Consider the following 25,634-nt stretch of genomic DNA (forward strand, 5'->3'; position numbering starts at 1 on the left):
AGTTTAATGAATTGAAAGTTACTTTCTATATCATTGAATGAATTTGCAACACTATGTAAACAACCATCACAAAATTCCATGTACTTCCACAGTCCTACAAGGCACACATAGTGTTAAATGCAGCACATTTGTCTTAATTACTGGCATACAGAGATTGACATACAGAGAAGAGCAGCAACAAAACCAATTAAACCCACACTGCAATAAATTTAAAAATTCCAAGAATTTCTCTCTAAATGAGTGTGACTGCATACAAAGACACCATGTATTTGCATGTCTTCTTTGTTTTATATGTATCATATGAAATCTTTGAAAGTTTTCCTTTCCAGCATGCTGTTTACTGTACATCCTATTGAGAAATGCCTTAATATATTGTGCTGCAACTTGTAAAAATCTCAGAGCTGAAGCTGGGGCACAGAAATTGTCAAGGGAGTTCACGACTATACAAATAACTCTTACCTATCATCTCCTCCTAGAAGGCCCCTGCCCTGTGCCCTCTAGGGATTCCAGCCAACCCTTCTCTTCAATTTAAAAAAATAAAAGACCTTATTACTACCATTCCCAAAGCATTTTCATCATTGTTTTACATTGATTTAGTAAGAAAAATCCTGAGGCTATTTTATTTGGAGAGATTTCTAAGTTCCCCTGACAAAAGTAGCTGCATTTGCAGTCTGACTTGGGGAATTACTGACTGTCTGGGAAAATGCTACTCTGTTGATTTACAATCCTTAGAATGTCAAAGGTATGGCAGATTTTAATACAAGTTCTAGTAAGAGAGGAATTAATATTTACCAATATAAAGATTTCGATTAGACCTTGATAACATTAAATTGGTTTGACAGGTCATAGCATAAGCAGTCAGTCACTAAATCCATGATAATGTAATTCAGATAGAAACTATGCTGTATAATAACTAAATTTAGACATAGACTTTGTGTCATTTTAGTAGCAATATTAAAAAATTAAAAATCTCAGAACTGAAAGAATTCTAGATGTGAAGACAGCAGACACTAGAAGCTTTCGTTTAACCCCACTACAGGACAAGGAATCTTAGCAGAGCTGGTGAAATATTAAACTGCCAACACTGCAAAGATCTTCCATGTGAAAAAGATGACCAAGTGACAGCTCCTTGAACTTTCTGACCATTTAGAAGGAAAATTAGGACATGTGTTTGCTTTTCATTTGGGTTAAACTAAACTCCATTACATTAGCATTTGATTAGGAATGGAGCAGTTGCTTACCACTTCCAGTACTACACTTGAAAATGGTTTTGAGTTAAAGCCATTATGAGCGTATCTTAAAATGAAGTTACCTATGCTGGTAATTAGAGACAGCTAAACTGGTATTAAAACCCAAAGTTTCCCTACTTTTCTGTTCATAACTTCTCTTAAATTCTATAAGACCATGCATTCTACATTAATGCCTTGATCATTCTCTCCATGACAGCCACAAATGACATACTTTTCACCTCTTGAAATGCTGAGTTCTGTTGCCCATTTAGGTTCAAGGTGGCCCAGACTATCTTCATTTCTTTAGCATGACTGGTGTTTCTATTGCCTCCAGTGCTCACCACATGACTCCCTATGGGTCACACCTATCCATTGTGGTAAGTCTTGTTTTTATGGGTACTCTCATCCTATTTATACCACGTTGTTCTTTCATAATATACCCTTCAACTGAGAATCACAATGCTCAATTTCTGGATTCCAAATGAAGGGACAGAAAATACTGTGAAGTATATTTTAATTTCAGTCTGCTGATATGAGAAAACTGTTCAAGTTTGGTACCTGAAATACCTTTTGATGTATGAATTCCTACAGCAAATATCATTGTAGAATATAAGTGTTTCTGATGCTTTATTAGGATGTATCTTCTTTTCCTTGAATTGCTTTTCCCATACTTTTAGGAGGGAGGGTTTATGTGTTTCAAAAGGGCAGTTTAATGGAAGTTGACACTGACTAAGCACTGTCTCTGACACAGAGATACATTTGTCCTTAGACTAAATCAGAGAATGTCAGAGAACTGTTTGAGCACAAAGCAACAGACATTTTCCCTCACAGCTGCTGAAGCCTGTGACAAGAGACGTACATACACAGCATTCCCCAAAATACCTTAAACTGGGTTCTTTCGTTGATACAAAGGCATTCAGCCTGAAAGCTCTTTGCTCTTGCAGTGCAAAATTCAAGAAGAGCAGCAATGAGATTTTATTGCTGCTTTTTCTCAGCTTTCCTTTGGTGTCTCTCTTTCTCCAGATATGTTTTGCAACAACAGATTGATTTTTGCAAACAGCATATACTGCATGCCATGAAAGATACAATATTGCTAGAGCAGGAAGAGAAAAAGGTCTGTGAATGTGTTGATTTTGGCTGGGGTAGAGCTGATTTCTTTGACAATGGTTAGTACACAACTGTTTTGTATTTGTGCTAAACACAGGGTGGATAATAAAGAGATTTTTTTTGTTTTATTGCTGAGCAGGGCTTAGACAGAGCCAAGGCCTTTTCTGCTTCTTGTACTGCCAGGCTGGTGAGAAGACTGAGTGCATGGGAGGCTGGGAGGAGACACAGCTGGGACAGGTGACCCCAACTGACCACAGGGACATTCCAGACCACATGGTGTCACACTCAGCCTATAAAGCCAGGGGAAGAAGGAGGTGGGGACACTCAGAGTGATAGTGTAGTAATTCCTTGTCTTGTTTTGCTTGTGTGCATGGTTTTTGCTTCATCTATTGAACTGTCTCTATCTCAACCCACAGTTTTCTAAGTTTTATTCTTCAGAGTCTCTCCCAATCTCACTGGAGGAGGACTGAGTGGCTGCATAATGCTAGGTTGCTGAGAGGGGTTAAAGCAAGACAGAGAGAAGCATACCTTTGTATCTGATTTTTTTAACAAATCAAGAATCTAGAAGTATTAGGACAGAAGAAATTTGGGTTTATATTCTCAGATCTCAATTCTACTCTGGTCCATTAATTTACTGTAAACTACTTACTTCCAGGGCATATTTAATACTTATATGAAAGAAATTTGATATTTCTCTTTGAAGTCTTGTAGAGTGAAACACCTTATGTTTAAGAAAAATACCTTGTATTATTTATTACAACTTCATCACAGGCTTTGGAGAAAAAGCCTTTAGCAAGAATAAAGAAGAAACACCTCGGTGATCTAGCACTCTGAACTTTTACTTCTGCCTGCAGAATCTTATCCTATACCTTTTCAGACACGCTGAAACACCTCCACTACAAATTTGCCCTTGTGATGTGAAGGAACCTTATTCCATGTACAGTACATGCCTACATCTTCATCTACAAACAGCAGCAATCTGCAGTTAATAAATAATGCAAGAGGAGTTATTCAATCCCCAAAGTGCAAACACTAAAGATTGTACTTCATGTTGGCCTTAAAAATCCTGACAGCTCAGCTGTGGAGCCACCCCTTACACTGAGATACTTTCAAGTGAGCTATATGACCAAAACACAACACTGAATATTGAAGAGTATGCAAAAGTGGGAACTAGAAAGGATGGCTGGGGTATTAAAGGAAGCCATAAATAGCCCTGCACATGTACCGTGCTAGACAGAGGAACAGATTATATGAAGCCTACCCAGTCAATGAATATAAACACATAGCCTCTTTCTTCCCACCTCCCTTTCCTCATTCAGCACCATAGGAGAGATTGCCATCTAGAACAGACTTGAAGAAAAAAAAAATATTTTAATCTAACATCTTCTAAGTTGAGGTGATTAGCAGATAGCTAACCATTAATGATGCTTTTGACAAGAATGGATGCCAAAAGTTATGAAACCTTGCCTGGTAGATAAATGGTACCTTTCTCAGCCATCTGTCTTACAAATGATCCTATATATACAGCTATTATTTCACTCAGACACTGGCAGGTCTGCAATTGTTCATGGTCTCAGTGAAGAATAATACCTGTCACGCAGTTTCATTGCCCTGACTTTTAACAGACCTGTTTTCAGCTTGTCTCAAATGCTGCACAACTGCACACGGGGAAGCACCAGAAAAGAACAGGCAAGATAAAATACCAAGGGCACTAACATTTCTCTCTCAGAACTGTCCTGAAGAAATTTTGCTGTAACATGCTGCTAAAATTGCAAATGGTTCTCTACCTACTTGTAAGAAAACACTAAGCAGTCTGCTGCTTTTGGCTGGTATAATTTTCTCCATAGTAGCAAGTAAGGGGCTGTGTTTTAAATCTGTGCTGGAAACAGTGCTGATAATTGAGGGATATTTTAGTTAGTGCTGAGCAGGCCTTGCGCACTGTCAAGGGCTTTTCTGCTCTTTGTACCACCCTCAAAGGGGCTGAGGTTAAGCAATGAACTGGGAAAGGGACACAAGCAGGACAATTGATCCCAGCAGACCAGAGAGACAATTCTATACCATGCAGCTCTGTGCTCAGCATATAAAGCTGGGGGAAGAAGGAAGTGGGGAAAAGACACACAATGGGAGTGATGACAGTGTCTTCCCAGCTAACAGTTATGCTTCTCTTCTTCCCTGGGACTCTCTCAGAAGTTACCTCATCACCTCCTCTGACTTGCTTACCTGGTGATGCAGAATCCTCCAATCTGTCCCTCATCTTGCACACCCTCTCCTTAGGTTCAGGCACTGTTGGTTGGCAGCATGAACAGTGCTTATACCTCCTTATTCCTAAAAAGTAATAGTGTGATGCTTTTGACTAGTCTCTTACAATCCACAAATGCAGCAATCTACTGTTAAATCTAACAGCCTTCTCTCTTATGTCCCCTTATTTCTTGTTTTATCACAGAAACAAATAAATGTTTCTAAATGCTATTTTTCATAAAACCAGTGGAAGTTTTGGAAAGTATTCTCATTAAAATCTTAATACTTCTGACAAGTAAAGGCATTTTCTGCAGAAGTCCTAGTTCCAGGATCATGCCAAAGCAAAGAAAGCATTCCTATATCTATTCTTTCTGAAACAGGAAAAAAACCCCAACTAGTTTGACTGCAAACCAGCATGATTATTATTGTTAGTTGCACATGTTGCAGAAATCATTTTCAATATAGTATGAAACACTATCAATACCTTTTCATTTGTTTTTTACCACATTTTCTTTCTCTTCTCTCCAGGAAAAAATACATAACACAGATGAAAACTGTTCCCCTCCTCTTTAGCAATAACAGAATTTCAACACAATACAGGCTTCAAGTCCTCTGCACAAGTTACCCTTTTAGTTACCAGAAACCTTAAACTTTTTAAAATATCTATTATATTTTGTTAGATATCTATTTTCTATCTATTTTTTTTTTTACATCTAAAGCCACCTGACTTTAGTTAACAAAGTTCCTTTTCTACCCTGGATACTTGGCCTGAACACTGAAGATCTAACATACTATGCCTCCATGTAACAGACCTTTTCACTCAGTTTACTTTTGTTCAGTCATTGAAAAAATAAATATTTTTTGGGCCTGTAATCCCACATCGACTAGCAGCCATCACTAAAAAGTTGTCACAATTCAGACTGCACAAGGTGACAGCAGACAAAAAGACAGTAACAGCTCAAATAGAAAAACTATAAATGAAGCAGGCATTAAATACCATTCAGCGCTTCCAGATGATGTACAGAACAGGCTGTAATGATGTGCTGCAAAGCAGAAGTTGGTGCTTTGGAATTATTAGGGAAGTTACTGATTATATAAATTCATGTCATTACTCCACTGGTAAGTGACCACTTCCATGGGGGACTAACTTTGAAATAAGAGAAAGCCATTTTTAATCTGAGACATTGCAATCCTTTGTGAGTACTGGACAGCACTCCTGCTCGCTACCTGAAGTAGTTTGCATCTGTATCTTCACAGATGCCACAACTTGTAGCTGAAGAACAATGTTCTCAGTCAAATATTTTCCCTTCAGGAACATACTAATGTATCTTTTACTTAGCCAACCTAACATACTGAATCAGCAAACATCCATGCTTGAGGGTCTTCCATGACTCAAAGATGACAAACAAAACCCTATCATCTTTTCCTAAACGTATACACAGCAACAGAAAAGGTTGGAAGTAAAATTATCAATATTAAAAAATGACATTGATCTAAAAGAATGTTCAAACATTCTGTCTTTCTATCTTATAGGATAAATATACAGTAACAACAGAAAAGAAATGACAAATAGTTATGTTCAATCTACAACAAAACACTGTTCGGATCGAATTAGTTTCTGATCCACCATAGATTTTCTTTTACTAAGAGGTTCACATAGGCTGGGCATTGGGGATGTATGGTATTCAACATCTACTGATAACATGAATTTTAGCAAAACTTGCCTAGTAACTAGAGAAATTGAACAATTGACAGTATTTGCCAACAAGACGTTTCTGACATTATGATTGCAGGGATCACATTTAAGCCTGAACAGAGAGATGGTGACAAAGTCAGTTTGTATTGAATATGGTTTGTGTTTAAGTAGACCTCATTTGAATTTAAGAAACTGCTTCTCTGTGTATAGAATTCTATCCTTATAGTTTTATTCTTACAGGGTAATTTAAATTGCTTGTGCTTTGAAAAAAATGATCAATAAAATTAGGTAGTCAAAAGAAGATATTAACAGTATCTTGAGAATAAGCATTTCATAGGAATGGAAAGTAAATTATCAGAATTCTTTTTAACCTACAAAGCCTTTAGGTAGGATGTTAACTTCAACCTATGGCAATTATTTTCTGGAATCTGCTTAGACAGGAAACTTTTTAACCCAGTTTCGACTAATTCCCTTTTAATTACAGTATTCTAGATAAAATTTTTATCATACAGCAGAAAATAATTTTTATTCAGTTTTGCTAGAATTCAATATAATTTTCCTAGAGTGAAATATAAAAAGCTAACTCAAAAATAATTGATATTTTGAATAGAGAACTCAAGTAATCCAGAGACAGTTTTCATCACAGTATAGTATTTAATGACAAAAATCAGGGTTTCCAGTAGTGAGTCAAGAGAGCAGGTCCCACTTTTTTTTTTCCCCAGAATGGCACAAAATAATTTCTACATCTTTGAGAACTTCCAAGGAATTGGTTACAATAGATATCAGCAAGTATTACAATTCTGACAAATCATAGCAAAGCCTACCTATCATTAAGATCAGTTTAAGAGCACACATTTTTGTTAATATTTCACATAATACACAACTTTTGCTAGACACAAAAGTAGCCTTTTAAGACAGAGTTTGCAGTACAGCAGTCAAGTCTAACAATACATTATTTTTATTCAGTTCAGAACTTTAAAAAGATAAAGAAACTATTGTTACAATTTACAAATACATTCTTTAATATGAAACATTAACCTGAATCATAGTATATGTTATGTACATGACTATCTAATAATGCTAGGTTGTATACACTAGAAGCTAAGTTCCAGAAGGAAACTGCAAAGCTCTAAGATTTATGTATACACCTTGATTTTTTTTTCCTAAAAACTACCAAACCTCGCAGTTTAATGGACAGCAAGAACACAGTAAACAGACAGACCACTTTTCCTTCATTCAGAAGCCTTAGGTTACTTAAAGTTCCCATACTAAATGGCTTTTGATGGTTGGATTAAAGTCCTAATTTATGATGAAAAAATTACACTTAACTGGAAGATATAAAACAACCCAAAATGCTGAAAAACTCAGGTGGGACTAAAGCAATGTTTTAGAATACTTCAACTCACAAGAGGTCTGGAACTTAGCAGTGCAATTGTGATCTTGTTCTGTCCAGCTGATATTTATGTAAACACTTGAAAATATATGCCTTTTTAATCTAAATTTAGACAACTAATTATTTTCGGGTTTATCTGGCTTGGGATTTAGACATTTCTTCTAATTATTTGCAAGGCCAGATGGCAGCAGTTCAGAATCTACTTCTTTCTCTTGGGAGAGACTTGTGAGGTTAGCAGCAGAATATAGTTTTAAAAGAATGGAAAACATGACAAGAAGATAGCTATGTGGTCAGAAATGTACTCCCTGACTGATTTATAATCCATCTTAAAAAAAAAATAGCCTAACATTTTGTATCTAGCAGAAGTTTAATTTCTTTTAAAAAAAACAGACACTTTCTTCCCGGTTCATTGCAGAAATACTCATTCATTACAACAGCATTCAGACACTTCTAGGGCAAGCATTACTTACACATAGCTCAACAGAGTGTTCAGAACTTGTGTTGCTAATGAACCTGTTAATGAACCTGTTCAAATTCCATTTCAGTAGGTGCTAGATTTGGTAACTATTGGAGCTGGTGCTAAATAGAGCTAAATGACCCATTCTCTCAACTCCCAATGTGAAATTAAATAAAAAGCTTCATACAAAACTGTTTAAATTACAGGAAAATAAAAACAAAACCAAAACAGATGTAAAGTTTGAATGCAATCAGCTAACTAGATAGTGTCCTTAGTTCAAATGAGAATACTTTCCAAAAGGCAAGCATTTTTTTTACTAAATGGGCATTTCCATGAGATTTTCAGTTATTTCAGCTTGCAGTAAGTAAAATATTCTCAATTACTACAGTAGCTTTTATCTCTCTTACAAGCACTGCTCTGAGGATTTTAGACTGTTGTGTCATTAATAATGCAAAAATCATATTCTACAATGAATACAGTACATTCACATCATGCCAGCTTTTCTCTGGTAAGATGAGGACAAAAATGAAGAGCAGGCATTTTCAGAAGATGAAGGCTGTACCTTCTGCAAGGATTTCTTTTCTAGCTTACTGGTATTAAAAAAAGAAAAAAGCAACTTTTTTCCCCCCCTTTTCATTCTTGAAGCATATTAGACCATCTTACAATTTTAAGAAAACAGCTGTGAAGGAAAAAGGTAACCTACTTATTTTTGTAAGACAAACACAGTGCATATATTGCATATAGGGAATTCAGATGAAGTAGAGTCACCCTTCCAGTGATAACATATTGAAAGCTGAGCCTCAAACTAGAAGTTGATCCTAGTGTACCAAGACATGCCTTTGTGAAAGCCTCTATATTAAAAATCAGACAACTTGCTAACACAAAAGTCATTAGAATCAGACAAATTCTGAAATGTTCAAAAAAACTCTTACTGTAGAATTTATGAAAAACAGATGTCTTGAAAATAGTACACTGTCATCCTCCCAGGCCTTTGCATCCTCATTTTCATGGGCTTTAGCCACACAATCACAGGTAAAAAGAAATGCTATTTTATATCAAGATTGCTAAATTGTGTTTGACTGTGTTTGAGGCACAGCTATGTGCGTATAGATGTAAAAATCACTTTTTTCCTCAATTCTGAAACCTCAAGCATACATGCTCTAGGTTTCAGCATACTATTCAAATAATCAGTCTGTACATGAAAACAGGAACATGTAAAATGCTGATATGAATGAAATTCAGATATGTGCTTCTGAATGCTGGCGCACATGCAACGCTTCCTACATTAGTTAGAAGAAACAATTTTTTTTTGTTTCCCAGGACAAAGCAGTTTGTCCTCCACTATAGCTACAACCCCAGATGTTTAATTCTAGCATTCATTCACATTCTGCTGATGCTACATTAAATGAAGAAAATTATACCCCTCCTTTGGATTTTATTTCCACACACATGTCCACAATCAGTTCAATCTTTTTTTTTTTTTTTTGGTTTTTTTTTACAACCACAGAAGAATATTACAATTTTGATCCTGATCAGCTTGTCATTTGGTCCTTTTTCAGTGTTTGCTTTCACTGCTGTAACAACTGAAATACAAGTAGAAAGTACCGCAGGACTGTGTAGCAATATTAAAAAAGAGGAACAAAAGTTAGTCAGAAAAGTAGAAATGCAACACTCTTTCCTGCACAGAAACTGAAAGAATTCATCTCCACTGAACGGGAAGGAAAAAGCACACAGAAGACTGAATCTCCTGTAAAAGTTGCTGATTGTAGCCTCTTCAGCTTCTCTTGAGAAGATTTCAACTTTGGGCAGTATCTCAGCATTTGTGCTTCATGGCAAGCTGAAAAAAAAAAAAAGGAAAAACTAATTAGAGATATCACAAAGAACGACAGCTGCATCAACATAATGTGGCCAGTCTGAATAAGAAGAGTTTGTAAGACAAATTCTCCAAAAGATGCCTGAAATCCATTAACTTCTTTGCATGCAGACACTCCCTTTCCTGGGACACACAGGCAAAGCCTCTCTTTGCCACACAGAGGAGGCAGGATTTATCTGCTTTCCCAGCTCTGTTTCCCAATGTTCCATTATTTTGCTGTCTGTGAGGAAGGCTAGAGCAAGACACCAGAAACAAAGACATGCTTAGAAGAATAGTAATTTTGACCCAATGATTCTGATTGTTAACTACAATCAGAAATTCTAGACATGTAATTTAAAATGCCTATTCAGGAGCTCTGCCACTACATAATGATGAAAAATAAAGGTCTGATTGCATTTCCACCTATCTGATTACCAATTATTTCCATTTCAAATAATTCAAAAATGGACTTAACTGAGAATGAGAGGGAGAAGAAAGAGATGAAGCGAGTTAAAACCTGTATAAAATACGTAGACAAACTGACTTTGCAAACCAAGCAGAGACCTTAGGGTTAGGCTCCATATAATAAAATATTGCTATCTGTAGATAATACCATGCTAACAAAGTTGAGATGAGTGAACCCTCTTGGAAGCTACCTAGAAAACAGAACTGGTAGGGGCAGTTAAAATTCACTCATTTGCTACTGGTGAAATGATGACCAATAAATGACTCAAACTAAACTGACACAAACCTCTGATACTCAAGGATATGGTTACAAATACGTTTTTTAAAGAAATTAATATTTGTAGGGATATACTAGAAATGCATTTCAGCGTGGAAAAACTTAAACTAGCACTTTCCTTTTTTTCCTCAAGCAGAATTTTTTTTTTTTATTGTGTCTTTGGCAGGCAACTCTGAGAAGTTTTTATCACACATCATTTATAACTTTGAGATCCTGTGCAGCCACCAACAAACGGAAAGGATTTTTTACAGGCAAAGAAGGTGAAGAAGATGTCATAAGGAGGATTTGATACATACCTTGAGCTAAGTTCAAGCCTTTATACAACTAAGTATGGATACATGCTTTCATTCAACAAACTCTTACAGCCAAATATGTGAATTTTACCTAAAGTCTTATCCTGCTAAAATCTTACCTTATGCGCAGTTTCTGCAAACTGCTGAGCACTGTTTTTCAGCTCCTCTGTCTTTTCTTCTGCACGACCTAGCCTTTCACCACGCTCATTCAAGGCCTGACTTGCCTTCTGTACCGCACTAGTCACGCTGTCAGCTGCTGAATGGAGTATGCTGTTCCCTGCAACACCAAAAGAACCCATTACAGCACTCAAGTATATCTATGCTTTGTATTAAATACAATTAATTTAATTTATAATGTTCTAGGGCTGGTGTGCTACCTGGACTGGCCTCACTTCACTACAGCCTCTTTTGAGGTGGTTGTAGAGAATGATAAAACCTCCCCTGAGACTAAACAAACCCAGCTCCCTCAGCTGCTCCTCAAAAGACAAGTTCCCTAGACCTCTCATGAGCCTTGCTGCCCTTCACTGGACACACTCCAGTACTTCAGTGGCCTTCTAAAAGTGAGGGGCCCAAAACTGAACGTGGTGCTCAAGGTGTGTCCTCACCAGTGCTGAGTACAGAGGGATGCTCACTGCCCTAGTCCTGCTGGCCATGCAATTGCTGATACAGGCCAAGATGCCACTGGGCTCACTGCTGGCTCACGCTGAGCCTGCTGTTGACCAGCACCCCAAGCCCCTTTCTGATGGACAGCCACTCTTGTCCCAGCCTGCAGCACTGCCTGGGATTGCTGTGACCCAACTGCAGGACCTGGCTCTTTGCCTTAGTGAACCTCATGCTGTGGTCCTTAGCCCACTGGTTGAGTCTGTCCAGATCCCTCTGTAGAGCCTTCTTCCCTGGAGTGATCAACACTCCCACCCATCTTAGTACCATCTGTAAATCTACTGAGGGTGTCCTCAATCCCTGGATGTATCCAGATCATCAATAAAGATATTAAACAGGACTGGCCCAAAACTGAACCCTGGAGAACACTGCTAGCAACAGGTTGCCAACTGGATTTAGTTCCATTGACCACAAGTCTGGGCCTGGGCATGCAGCCAGACTTTTATCCATGGAAGAGTCTACCCATCCAAGCTGCAAGCAGCCAGCTGATCTACGAGGATGCTGTGGGAGATGGTGTCAAGCACTTTACCAAAGGTTAGATAAACAACATCCACACTTTCCCCTCATCTACTGAGCAAGTCACTCTGTCATAGAAGGACATTAGGGGAGTCAAGCAGCACCTTCCTCTCATAAATTCATGTTGGCTAGGCTTGATCACCTGGTTGTCCTGGCAGTCTTCATTTTTTCTTACAGTATTAAAATCAAACATATAATGCTCTTAAATGAATTATTCTGGTAAAGGCATGAAACATTCAACATAGTTGAAGAGAGCACTAAGCAAATCTGCTGTTAAAGCCTATTGTTCCTACTGACATACAAAAACAAGTGAAAACAGACACAAACACACCGCTTTTGTCATGAATCTGAGAAGAGTATGCGCTTCAAAAATATTCTTGGGTTAAAAAAATCAAACCCAAACATTAATTTAAAGGGCTATTTTGCTAGTAGCTTGTTGTAGGTCAGCCCCAACCAGGTGAAGCACCACACAGCCCCTTGCTCACTCTCCCACCAGCAGGACTGGGGAGAGAACTAGAAAGGCAAACATTAGAAAACTGATGGGATGAGATACAGACAGTTTAATAGGGAAAGCAAAAGCTATGCACTAAAGTAAAATAAAACAAGGAATTAATTCACTGCTTCCCATGGGCAGGCAGGGGTTCAGCCAGCCCCAGGAGAGCAGGCACCAAAGTAACAGTTCCTCATGAAAACACATGTCATCACTCAGACCTTCCTCCCCTTCCTCTCACTTTATGTACTGGAATATCCCTTTGGTCAGCTGTCCAAGCTGTGTTTCCTCCTACCATGCAGGCCCAACTTCCTCGCCAGCACGGTCAGTACAAAAAGCCAAAAAAGCCTTGGTTCTGTGCAAGCCCAGCTCAGCAATAACAAAAACATCGCCATATTATCAACCCCATGTTCAGCACAAATCTATCACATTCCCCTGTACCAGCCACAATGAAAAAAATTAACACAGCTGAAACTAGCGCCCAGTTTCATTAGAAAAAAAATAAGAACAACCAACCCTTTCAGATCCAGTTTTCAAATTATAATCCTTTCCTTAGAAAGGCCAAACAAACAATGAATAGTGAAACTAAAGGCTGCCCTGAGCAGCCTGTGGTGCATGGTACAAGCTGCATATGCAGGAATTCCTGCGATAAAGAAAACTGCCTCACAATTTTATTAAACTAAAACTCACTAGTATTAGAACTATGGAGGTGAGGGAGAGACTTAAGAACCTACACACAGTGACTCACAGATGATGAGTCAATATGAGAAATAGCAATAAAAGAACATCCTGACCTCCTATATGCCAATATTGTTACATTTTGCACATCGGGAGTTAAAAAAAAAAAAAAAAAAAAGACATGGAACTGCTATAGTTTTGGGGTTTTCTTCTATTGTTGCATTTAGGAAAGAAATATAACAGCTGGCATTCTTGTTGAAGAGATTAATATCTAATAATACTGTGAGCTGGAACTTTGCAGAGACAGAAATTAATCTTTTCAAGTGGCTGCATTCAGGCACTGAGTTTGATTGTAAAGCCAAACAACTTTACATACTGCACACTTTCTTTAAAATTTTTCCATCAACACCTATTCTGTCCATCATTTTTTAAGGAGATTATTATTTTGGCTTCTGTTCAGGCAGCTTTTCCAATAAACACATGTACTGAGCAACACTGCACTGGAAATAGTTTTCCTTTTTTGGTGGGTGTGATCTAATGGCTTTGGCCTCTTGTATAGTGTTAGTTTTCTAGGATAACAGCTTTAAAAAAGCTCCCAACACTGAATTAAATGTTTTTTACAAGATCACAAAGCCTCTGCTGAATTCAAGGAAAGCAGGCTACATGGATAACTTTATAAAACTAAGAATCTTCTGAACTCTTAAAATGTGTTTGGGAGCAGAATTTAAAATATTGCTGATCTTCTGTCATGTCAATAGGAAACTACAGAACAAAATTTTTTTTTCATTTTCTATACTTCTAAAAATATTCCTTATTTTCTATACTCCTAAAACTATTTGTAGATTTTTGGCCAAGATTGGTATCTGTTTCTCCACATTATTTTCAGCAAAGAAGAATGAACTTGAAAGTCTGGCACAATGACAGTAACTGTTTTTCCCTCTAGCTAACACAATATTGTGTTCTCTCCAGGTAAGATCTGCTATATTTTCGCATGGGCAGTGACTTGCAAAGAAACTGCTGTTCTGAGACTGTTCTGAAGAACTACTTTTGGAGTATCTTTACCAACGTAATGTCAGTAAAACAATAAAAAAAAAACCTCATTGCTCTCATATATGAGCAACTCGGAAACCCACGTGTCAGCAGTCTATGGAATTTCATCAGTGTATTTCTAGAGCATGTGTAGGTGGTTGCTGGTATGACTGGCTATGCCTCATCCCTGTATTACTATCACTGCAGGAATAGCAACACTTGCACAGGACTTACTGGAAAATCATTCCTATGAATAAATCATCTACAACCTGCAAAAATTTCAGCTGCTCTTCAGGAGGTAACTACTCTGATTCAAAATATCCTGAGAAATGTTTTCCATGTTGATGGAGTCCTTTAGGATTTCAGTAAAGCTGTTAATACTGTCTTTCACAGGATCCTTCTGGACAAGACTCCAACAAACAGCTGGATAAACATAATCTTGTGATGGGTGAGCAACTGGCTCATGGCTAAGGTGCAAAGGGTGACTGTGAATGGGGTGACATCAGACTGGTGACCTGTCAGTACTGGGGCTCTGCAGGGCCCCATTTTCAACATCTTCAAAAAGGACTCGGATGCAGGACACAAATGTATACTGAGTAAGTATATTGAGGAGCTGTTGACTCCCTTGAAGGCAGAGAGGCCCTGCAGAAAGACCTTGACAAATTAAGAGGGCCACGCAAACACCAGCTACATGAAGTCCAAAAAAGGAAAGTGCTGGATTCTGCAGCTGGGATGGGACAACCCTGGATATATGTATAGACTGAGGAACAAGATGCTGGAAAGCAGTGCCATGGAAAGATCCAGGTTAATGGCAAGTTGAATCTGAATCAGCAGTGCCCTGGCAACCAGGAAAGCCAACCCTGTCCTGGGGGTCACAAGGCACAGCATCACAGCTGGGCAAGGGAGGGGATTGTCCTGTTTTGTTCTGCTCACCTTGAGTCCTGTGTGCAGTTTTGGGCACCACAACACTCAAAGGATATAAGGTTATTGGAGAGTGTCCAAAGAAGGACTACAAAGATGGTGAAGGATCTAGAGAGGAAGCCATATGAGGAGTGGTTGAGGTAACCTGGCTTGTTCAACCTGAAGGAGACTGAGGACAGACCTCACAGCAGTTACAACTTCCTCATGAGGGGAAGAGGAGGGCAGGCACTGATCTCTTCAGTTTATTTTGGATATTAGAAAAGGTCTTTTACCCAGAGGGTGTTTGGGCACTGGAACAGGCTCCCCAGAGAAGTGATCACAGCACCAGCCTGGCAGAGTTCAAGAAGTGTTCTGACAATACTCTCAGGCACATGGTGTGACTCTTGGGGTGTCTGTGCAGGGCCAGGAGTTCTTTGGTGATCCTTGTAGGTCCCTTCCAACTCAGGCTATTCTACAATTCAAGCTGTATCAGAGGCTCTTACACCCATGAAGCCAGCTTTAGGACTTTTATCATGCACAATGAAAAGTACATCCTTTACAACCATACCCAATACCTGAAAGATACAGGAATACTGTCATAATCAAGTATGTGAAGAAACTAATTGGTCTCTAGAGATAGCATTATTTAGATTGCATCATTTGTTTTATCACACATTCATAAACGGTTTAGCGCATTCTCTATTAGCTGTATCAAATATATTTCAGCTCAATGTAGAGATTTATCTTTACATTAGTGGTAAGACTCTACAGTGACTGATTTGCTAACACACACATTCAATTTTAATTGCACATGCTTTAATAAAACAGCAGCTACCTACTTCTAAGAAGGAAATGTATTTAGCTTTGATTATTTATTATTAGTATTCTTGCTGTTACTTTAATTTTCTTATTTTATTGTTGTTTTCAGTAAATTTTTCTTATCTCAACCCATAATGTTTGCCTCCTGTGCTTTCTGCTAGAAGGGGAGGGGAAACTGTTTCAGTTTTGGTTGGAGCACTAGAGAGGGGAGTACCATCCCTAAACTATAATGTTGCAATAAAAGACAAAATACAAGACTAAGTACATTTTACACTGATTTGATTTTAATGTTCTTTATGCTTCAAGAAAACCTCTGAAGATGTTAACAAAAACCAATGGACAATTACGAAAATTGAGAAAATAACATTTTCAATAAAGATTTAGAGCAAAATAAATATATAGTGATACGTATCTAGTATATTTTCCAAGTTTATAACTACTTGTGGCTTTGGGGTTGAGTCAAAAAGTATCTTTGCATGTATCTTGACCAAATTATTTCCACAAATTTCTCAAAAGAAAGAACCACCCCTACTTTTAGCTCAATCAGTATCATCTACAACATATCAAATACATCTGGAAGACTTCTGTTTTTTAACTCCTATATTTCAATATACACAAACCAGAAACACAGAAAGAAAATTAACATAGCCTGAAAAAAAGCAGACAATTAGCTGCAAAAAGCTAAAAGCAGCATATGAACAGAATGACTTCCACAGACCATAGGAAATAAAATTTAAGTCACAAAGATGAGGTCTTAAAAAAACCCAAACCAACCCTGAAAACACAACAAAATAAACGATGTTAACAACCTTAAGGGTTCAACAGTTCACTATTTTATTGCTTAGCAAACACAGCGTATTCACATTTCTCAGTGTGGCTTGTAAAATCTTAGATCTAGAAACAGCTGTATGATGAAAAAAAAACCCCTTGTTACAGTTCTGCAAGGTACTATAAAATATCTTCTATGGACAGTTAAGTAGGACAAGTTTTCTCACTACAGTAGTAAGAAAAAGGAAGTTTTATCTCTGATGCTAGTGCCCTTTCATTTTAAATAGTGATATTAAATAACATAGGGGCCATTAGAATAAAACAAAAAGGATTTTTTTCATTGATGGGGTATCTTGATCAAGAAAATACCTTCTGCTCTACTGAAGTTTTCTTTTATCCAGTACTCCACAGCAATAATATCACCTGAATTATTCATACTTTTGAACAGCTTAATTAATTTCAGAGTCAATTTTCAAGCAGAAGAATCAGAAAAATTACTTTAGCATATCTTTGCGCCATTCTATTATAGGAATTTGTCTCTGACCATTACTCTGGTCAAAATGTTGTTAATCTTGGGCTGGGGTGAAGGCTATGGTTTATGCTGTTACTTTTACTGCATTTTCAGCAAATTTATTCTTTTTAAGATAGTATCTTCTTGTAGATAAATCCCAACAAATTAATATCAAAATTAACTACATTGAATCATGATGATTAATATTAAATGGGGGGATTGGGCTAGATGATCCCCAGAGGTCCCTTCCAACCCTAACAATTCTGTGATTAGTGCTTATATTAATGACAAACCATTACAGTCAAGATTATTAAGTTCACATAAATTTGCACCTTTTGGAAAAACTTCATCTCTGAAGATCCAAATGGGAAAAAACTTTGTATGTAATAACTTAGAAAACCCTTCAGGAAGCCTGAGTCATTTTCTAGGGAGGGTAATTTTCTTGGGGAGTATAAAACCAATAATGTCAAAAAAATTTTACTGTGCACTGACATTTAAACATTATGACAATTCTGAGCTAAAGAGGGTTACTCTGGAAAAGTTCTGGAATTCAGCAGGATCTCAAGCAATACCACTATTACAGCCAACCTGACAAGAAGCAGAATACGTAATTAAAACAAAGAACAGCAGTTATGCACCATGGCAAGCTTCTGTTTGAGAATGAACTGACAAATTTAAATATTAATCTTAAATGCTGCTCCCCTGGGGTTACAAGTGAGAGCTGTGGGAATTGTGAGCACTGAAAAAACTTGCAAGCATCGCTGATTTTAATCATATGACAGGTAAAATAACTGGAGATGGGATAACTTCTGTGTTAATTTTTATTGACATTGATGTCATCCTATAAAGAAAAAGTATGAAGGTTTTTTTTGGTTAAATCCTTCCAGTCATTTCTGCCATTAGTGAAATGCTGTACTTACTATATTTCTTCATGACCACAAGCTAAAATATTCAAACAATATTTTTCTATAGGGAATATTCAGAATGATGAAACAGATTTCACATCGGATAAGAAAAGCCCCCAACCAGTGACTACTATGGAGAGTTATATTTAATATTTAAAAGGAAAAAAAATCTATTTTTAATGAAAGCCTATGGTACAAATGATGTAAAAAGAATCAGTCACCACCCAACACTCACCACTGGCCTAATGCTCAGCTAGTCCCTGAGCCATGTGTACCTTGGGAAAAGGCAGTTTCCCCTCCAGTTTTGTTCCTGAACATATTGTTACATGGCATGGAAGATCTCTTTGGTCAGTTTTGGTCAGCCTCCCTGTTTGCATCCTTTCCCAGGCCATTTGCTGGGGGGGGCAGGCAGAAGGAAGGGACCATGAAGGTCTTGACACTGTGTAAGCACACCTCACCTAAAACACTGGTGTATTACCAGCATAGCTTTGGTCAAAATTCTGTAAAAATCAACAACACTGCATTGGCTGTTATGAAAAAAAAAAAAGCTCCATCCCAGCCAAAACAAATACAAATTTCCCGGTCAAGGCAGTCCGAAGTGTTAACATGTCTCCTGATGCAATTTTGTTATTTTGTCTCAAATTGAATTCACCCAAGTATTGACACTGCTTTTAGGGTGGGTGGGAGATTCAGACAACAACATGCCCTAAAAATGAACCACAGGGTTTTTCTGAACACAGATATTTCTTTGCAGACATTGTGTCAATGCTATTTATTGAGCTTCTGCTTAAGTGGTGTTAATTATTATTGAGAAACAACGCATTAACCTGCTACAATGGAGGCATGAAACACAATGTATTTGTCAACAGATTCCTGTTTCTTCATCAGGTAAGTTACTTTGTAAATTCTGTGCTTGCTATTTAAACAGCAAATTCAAAATCACCAACTTCTATTACCATATAAACTGAAAATAAACTTATGGCTCACAAGTAAGAATGAAGACTGAGTAAGAACTGGTCAAGGTCAGGATGAAATCAGTCAAGAGCAATGGTTGGAAAACATCAAATGAAAAATGCAGCATCTGATCTGAGAGTGGCTGGCTGTACCAGCCCTGTCTTCAGGGTAATCCAGAAGCTATATATTTAAGGGTAATATTGTAGCACCATCTCAATCACCTAAGATTGGTATGACAGACATATGTTGATACCTGAATAGTTTTTTCTGCTAATTATGCACATTACTCTCATCTCTTTCAATCAACCAATGTCAATAAAAAACAGTTTGAATGTTGCTCTTATAGACAGCATTTTACAAAAAAACCCTCTCTCTTGTTCCACCCTCCGAACTTTATAGAATCACTGAAAACAGCACTTCAGAATGAAGCAAGTAACTACAGAGAGCTCAAGAGAAAACTACAAATTTTGCTAATCTGAAAGTTTCTCCTAGTCTGTCAGGGTTCAGGTGACTCCCACATATTAGCTATATTCACCAATCAAAATCATACATTTTCTTGGAAGAAACAATTATGCCATAAAAAAAAAAAAAGTTGAGCTGCTCATTACTGCACTACTACTACTGCATTACGACACAGCACTGAAGACATGAAGGGAAATCTCTTCCACTGCTAAGACTGCCATGAAACTGCTCACAATAAGGAACAACTTGGTCTGGAACAATACCCAAGAAACACCACGATAATTATAAATGATTAAGTGAACCCTAGGCATCTAACTCGGGAAGCTACAGTATTTAAAAATCGAGGTGTTTAGACTGGTGAAGTTTCAACTCATGGTGGCACTCGACACATCCATTAGCTGTTTCTCCTTGCTGAGAACATTTGTTTTGTTGAAATCACCATTACCAGAGTTACATTTCCTAGACTAACATTAACCCAAGCCTATCCATCACACCTGTAACACAATAGCTGATTATAAAGGTCCACAGGACAAGCAGGTTCTCCCCCTCCTTCATCCCTGTCACCTCCCTGCCAACTGTTACACATCCTTTCATTCATGTTGGTGCTGTACTGACAGCCTTGGTTAAGAGCTCTCTTGAATAAGACATGGAAGAGATACTTTAAAGACCCAGACAGGAAAAAAAGAATTCTGACCTCTTAAACAGCCATGCAAAAGCCTTATTAAACATCTTGAGATAAGATGTAGAAGATTATAGAAACAAAGGACTTCTGTGATTGTAATCCTATAAGATAATACACTCTTACAATTTAATGAATTCCTGTATCACACAAATTGAATGTTCTATAGATAATTTCAATATTTAAATTATCATCCAGAAAGGATGACTAGGTGATCCAAAAGACAGAACATCCATAAAAAGTAGAATCTTCACTGCTTTTCCAGCTTTGAACACTTGAAATTGAACTTAAATCTGAAGATCAACTTCTCAATTTCTTTTTCAAAGGTAACTTCCTTCTCAGCTTATATTTGATCCATAAAATCTAGAAGCGTCACAGCCGGGACAGGAGGATTTCCATGGACTTTCACCTTCTTTGAAAGCAAACAGAACATTTCTCTAAGTCTTTGCACCAGAATCTGGAAGGTTTATGGCCTCCAAAATGCATCAGTTACCAAGTCTGGTAACTATTTTGATTTAAGTGGTACATATTCTGCACTTAATTTAGCCTTTGCCAATTATGCAACATTAAGAGTCATTGTACTCCAAAGGGACACAATCAATGGTTCCACCTTTGTAAAAATCTTATTATGCCCTGAAAAGTAATACAGGTTTCAGATTAAGAAGTGATCTCAAATTTAAACTGGTTACAGTACTTTCCCCTGTTCTTATGTAGGCTAGGCAATTTCTTCTGACACATTTGGATCTGTTAATATCCATCAATACCAAAAAACGGCGAGGAACATATGTAAATATAAAAAGGTGGGCAAATATTGCATATTATGTTGAGGTAAACAGACTTCTATACATTATACAAGATAAGTGACACTTCCCATTACCTATTCGGAAACACGGTTAATGCCATCGCCTTATGACCTGCATAGGGACTGACAATGAAAAACATTATATGAATGAATGAAATTAATGAAAAGCAGGATTTTCATACAGAAGATCAAGAAGTGAGTCTTTAGACAGGTCCTTTCTGACAGACACTGGAAAGAATTAAAATTCAAAAAGGTAACAAAAGGATAACTTCTGCAACAACTATACAGCAATTCATTAAGCAACAAACAGCTCTGCTTATTTCAAATGAGCTAGTGGATGTGTGATTTACAAACAAGACAAAGTCAAACATTCAGAGCAGTAGCATTAAGAAAAAGCTGTTATTTAATGCCTCACTTGAGTTTTCTGGTCTCAAGTAACCTGAGAATTTATGCAAAATTTATTCTCAAGGGTCTATGAAGCTCAAAAGTATCAAGAAATAGATCAAGGTTCATTCAACAAAGTATCTTGCATAGAGGTATTTTGAATAGTTATTACTATATTGATGTACCACATTCACTTTCCAGACTGGGAAAAATGCTGCATTAAATGACAAAACAGTGAACTAACATGTAAACATATGAAATACCGAGTTGCAGGAACAGAAAAGCTAAGATTTTTGTTTTTGAAACAGCTGGGCATTCAGGTGGTAGATTTTTTCCTTTTACCAATGTGCCTATCAACCAAGGCTGCTTTTTCCCTTCTTCAAAAGAAACAGAAAAGCAATTCTATTTTACATTTCTAATAGTTCTGAAGTCATCATGAATATGGACAACCACCATTCCACAGCAGAGGTCAGCTAGATTAAAGCAAGTTTTATATAGGATGAAGAAATTGTCTGGTCTTGCTTGGTTACACACAAAGGTGACCAGTAGATAGCTTTCACCAATCAAGCAATGCTCAGCAGCACAAAGCAGAACTGGCATCCATCTCATTTTAAGCAAAAACTGATGAATTCCAAAATGCTGTAAAATATATATTCAAACCCAAGCCTATGTTTTATCCATACACAAATGTATCTATGTAAGGATAAATATAGTGAGTACGTGGAAATCAGACTTGTACCTTCAAAATCTATCAAAAACACTAAACTAATGAAGCAAGGTGAGCTGAAACAGTGAAAGATGTCTTAGTAAAAGAAATCAGGGTAAAACTGGCAGTGAATAGCTCTGCCACTATCATCATAAATTACATTTAGGGTGATGTCCACCTATGGATAAGAAGCATCTCAAGAAGTCCTTGAGGTGGGCTGACAGGACTGAAAACGAGTGTGTCATAATTCAGGTGTGCTAAGACCAGTTGATGAGTAAAGAAGAAAAACATCAACCTTCAGCTTACATATCACCAGCTTTCTATAGGAAAGCACAGCAAATACCACCTACCTGCAGAGAGCATTTGAAACATGTTGCAAACTTTTTATCAGTATCATCATTAGCTGATGAGTCCAGGAACTAGTAATTCACCTTAACTGTATAGCTGGAGGATGTGATCTCTAGTGTTCATTCCCTGTAACACAACATGGGAGCCGGGCTAGCTTTACTTGTCATAGGTAGGATTTTCAGAGATAAGGGCTTTTTATTTTCTTTATACTTTATTTTTTTGGTCATGATCTGGTTTTTAATGCATTAAGCATTATGCAAATTTAAACACATATTTAAGAAAATGCAAATAAAAAAAAAAAGGCTGTTAGTTATAGTTTTCCAAGCCAACTACATTCACACACTTTGGGGTTCTTCTAGGGTTCAACATCACCATAGAATTTGATGTCTCCACCTTGCTACATCAATACAGTATTCAAGTTTACAGTTTAGTCAGATTACTGAAATTAGGAATTAATTTTCCCTTTTACAGATTTCATTTGTCTGTCACTCAAGACTTTTTTCACCTTCTCTAAAAGAAAAAAGAAAGCAATTCTGTTTTACATTTCTAGCAGTTCTGTAGAATATACAGAACAAGGATTAAGAGCTGAATGGACAGGTCACAAATGCCTTTCAAAAAATCTTATCTTCTCCCATTAATGTTCTTAATTACTGGCATTAATGCCTGTTACTGTATAATGTTTATTAGTTATACATTAAGGAAATACTAGAAATTCATACGAAATGACAGTCTGACCAACCAGACACTTTCAGAATCATTAACTTTAAACAAAGCACAGAACTCCAGTCTGGCTTTATAAACATCAAAACCTAACAACTAGATGAAAAAAGAAAAATAATTTCATTTCTACGGCAAACAGCAATATTCTGCATCTTGAAGGTAAAACTGCACTTAGACCTCCAATCTTCAGAAAGTCAAGCAAGTATGTTGCTTAATGCTTTCTACATTGCTTTGTCTCAAAGTTATATGGATCAGACAAAGGAACCAACATTTATAATGATAAATGTCCCTTCTCAATTTATGTATCCCTACAGATTTTGCAAGAACACAATGTACTTTTTTTTGTTTACAAGATTCTTCTTTTAGATGTTAATTTAGAGCTCTGATTATATGTCAAATTTCTATGGAAAGAGATCTCAACTACTCTTATCCATTCTGATTTCAATAGATGGCTTTTATGTTTAAAGATCACTAAAATACATATAGATAAGTAAAACTACAAAGAAATCTTGACATGAATATGCAAAGTATAAAAGCAAGCATCTGAAATGGTCTTTGGCAGCAGAAAATTAGTTTCTAGTATTTTAATCTCTAGAATGACAATAACTGAGTATTTGGTATATGTTGGCAAGAAATACCTAAATAAATTACAGGAAGAAAATTGCTTCTTTATAGGAACATGGCTAATTTCAATGGTCATTTCAAACCAGCAAAACACAAGCAAAATAACAGATATTGCAGATAATTATTCTTTGTTGCTGTTTTGTGTTTGTCTTTTTTAATTTTGGGGATCAAATTAATTTTCATCAGAATTACTTTACAAGTGAATATCTGCAAGACTAGTATGTTCAAATACACACTTTTTTCAGGTCTGTTAGGTCAGAACTGAAACAACCATCCAACTACCAGGTATCTGACAAGAGAACGGGCAAAAATTGTCTTTTTTCTCCTCCTAATTCATAGAATCATAAAATGGTCTGAGTAGGAAGGGACCTTAAAGATGATTTACTTCCAAACCCCCACCACAGACAGGGATGTCACCCACTAGATCAGGATGCTTGGGGCAATTCCTAACACAGTTTTTCATTTGTCTCCTTTAGTCAGTCATTAATCTTGCTCAGCATGGTAAACACCACTATATGCTTAGCAGATCTCAAATGTGGTAAGCCAAGATGAGTAATATTGTATGGAGAAAAGTACTCATTACCATTCCCACACTGGCATTTTATTCTTGGAGGAAAAATAGTGATTCATTAGTGACTCCTGCAGAGTGTCCTACAGAAAAGGTTACAGAGGTAAAGACATCATCATTTTGGGTTTCCAAGAATATTTTGACTAATTCAACAGAACAATTGTTAAATACCAATGCATATAGGTAGGACAAAGCTTAAAACCAAATGTATTTCTAATAGGCATCTAAAGGTGGCAGCAAATATATGTTCTTTATTACAGACCTAGAGTTAATCTCTGAAGAGCTTCAAATGCTGTATCTCAAGGTTCTATCCAGAAATGAGAGTCAAATACATCCTCAATGTTAATGTTATGTCAAGAATCAAACTGTTCCAATGAACACAACCTCTAAGCGATGAAATTTCTGCACACCAGCCATCTCCAACTTTGCTTTTTTATATTAACTGATGTAAAAGCAATACAACCTGACTAACATGGCCACCAAATGACAACATAACACAAAGATACTCCAAATTAGACACATTCAAGTATCAGAACCTGTATGTTATACAGGTACATAGGGGGAAAGTATTCCCCACCTCAGTCATAAAAAGCCCTCTAGCCTCAAAACCTGCCATTCTTCTCCACCATAACATCCCCAGTATGCATGTAAGCTATGGAGAGGGCTCACCTAAATTCTAAATGAAAGACAAACTCGTAATATTTAGTATAAGACACCAGTAGGAGGAATCTTGTTACAGTCTGCCTAAATTTGAATTTGCTCTTTATTCTCAGAATTAGCACCCACACCTTCAGTCAGTTCTCATTATTGCTGCAAGTACTGATGTCATTAATCAAGTCACAGAAAACAGTCTAGCCGATTTAACTCTGTACTTACATGACACTAAAATGAAAGTAAGGCAAAAAAGGATTCTGCAGAAGGAGAGTCAGTGGCAGGGCTCTGGTCTAGTGTGTGTGTGTGTGTCTGTGTGTATGAGAGAGAAAGGAGGTAAAAGGAGGAAGGCCATGAAGAGGGCCTGGAGTCCCCAGGAACACCCTTATTTACTTAAAGCTAAGCTCTTAACCACTTACTGCAGAAACAGGAGCAGCATGAATTTCACTTTCT

The 25,634-nt window shown here is 37.1% G+C and overlaps 1 protein-coding gene across 4 annotated transcripts in view; it reads right to left on the reverse strand.

The window, feature by feature from the left end:
* Nucleotides 1-9,577: 9,577 nt before the first annotated feature.
* Nucleotides 9,578-25,634, reverse strand: part of STXBP6 (syntaxin binding protein 6) — a 76,522-nt gene continuing 60,465 nt past the window's right edge. For 3 of the 4 annotated variants that reach the window (XM_062495081.1, XM_062495083.1, XM_062495080.1), the window contains 2 exons: nt 11,127-11,284; nt 9,578-9,957 (listed from right to left, as the gene is read on the reverse strand). In XM_062495081.1, the coding sequence (XP_062351065.1) occupies nt 9,934-9,957; nt 11,127-11,284 (182 nt within the window). In that variant the 3' untranslated portion in view covers nt 9,578-9,933. The remainder of the gene's footprint in view (nt 9,958-11,126; nt 11,285-25,634) is intronic. The other variant, XM_062495082.1, reaches the window with a different exon arrangement.

The sequence above is a fragment of the Cinclus cinclus genome, chromosome 6 (genome assembly GCF_963662255.1).
Source record: "Cinclus cinclus chromosome 6, bCinCin1.1, whole genome shotgun sequence".
Classification (NCBI taxonomy): Eukaryota; Metazoa; Chordata; class Aves; order Passeriformes; family Cinclidae; genus Cinclus; species Cinclus cinclus.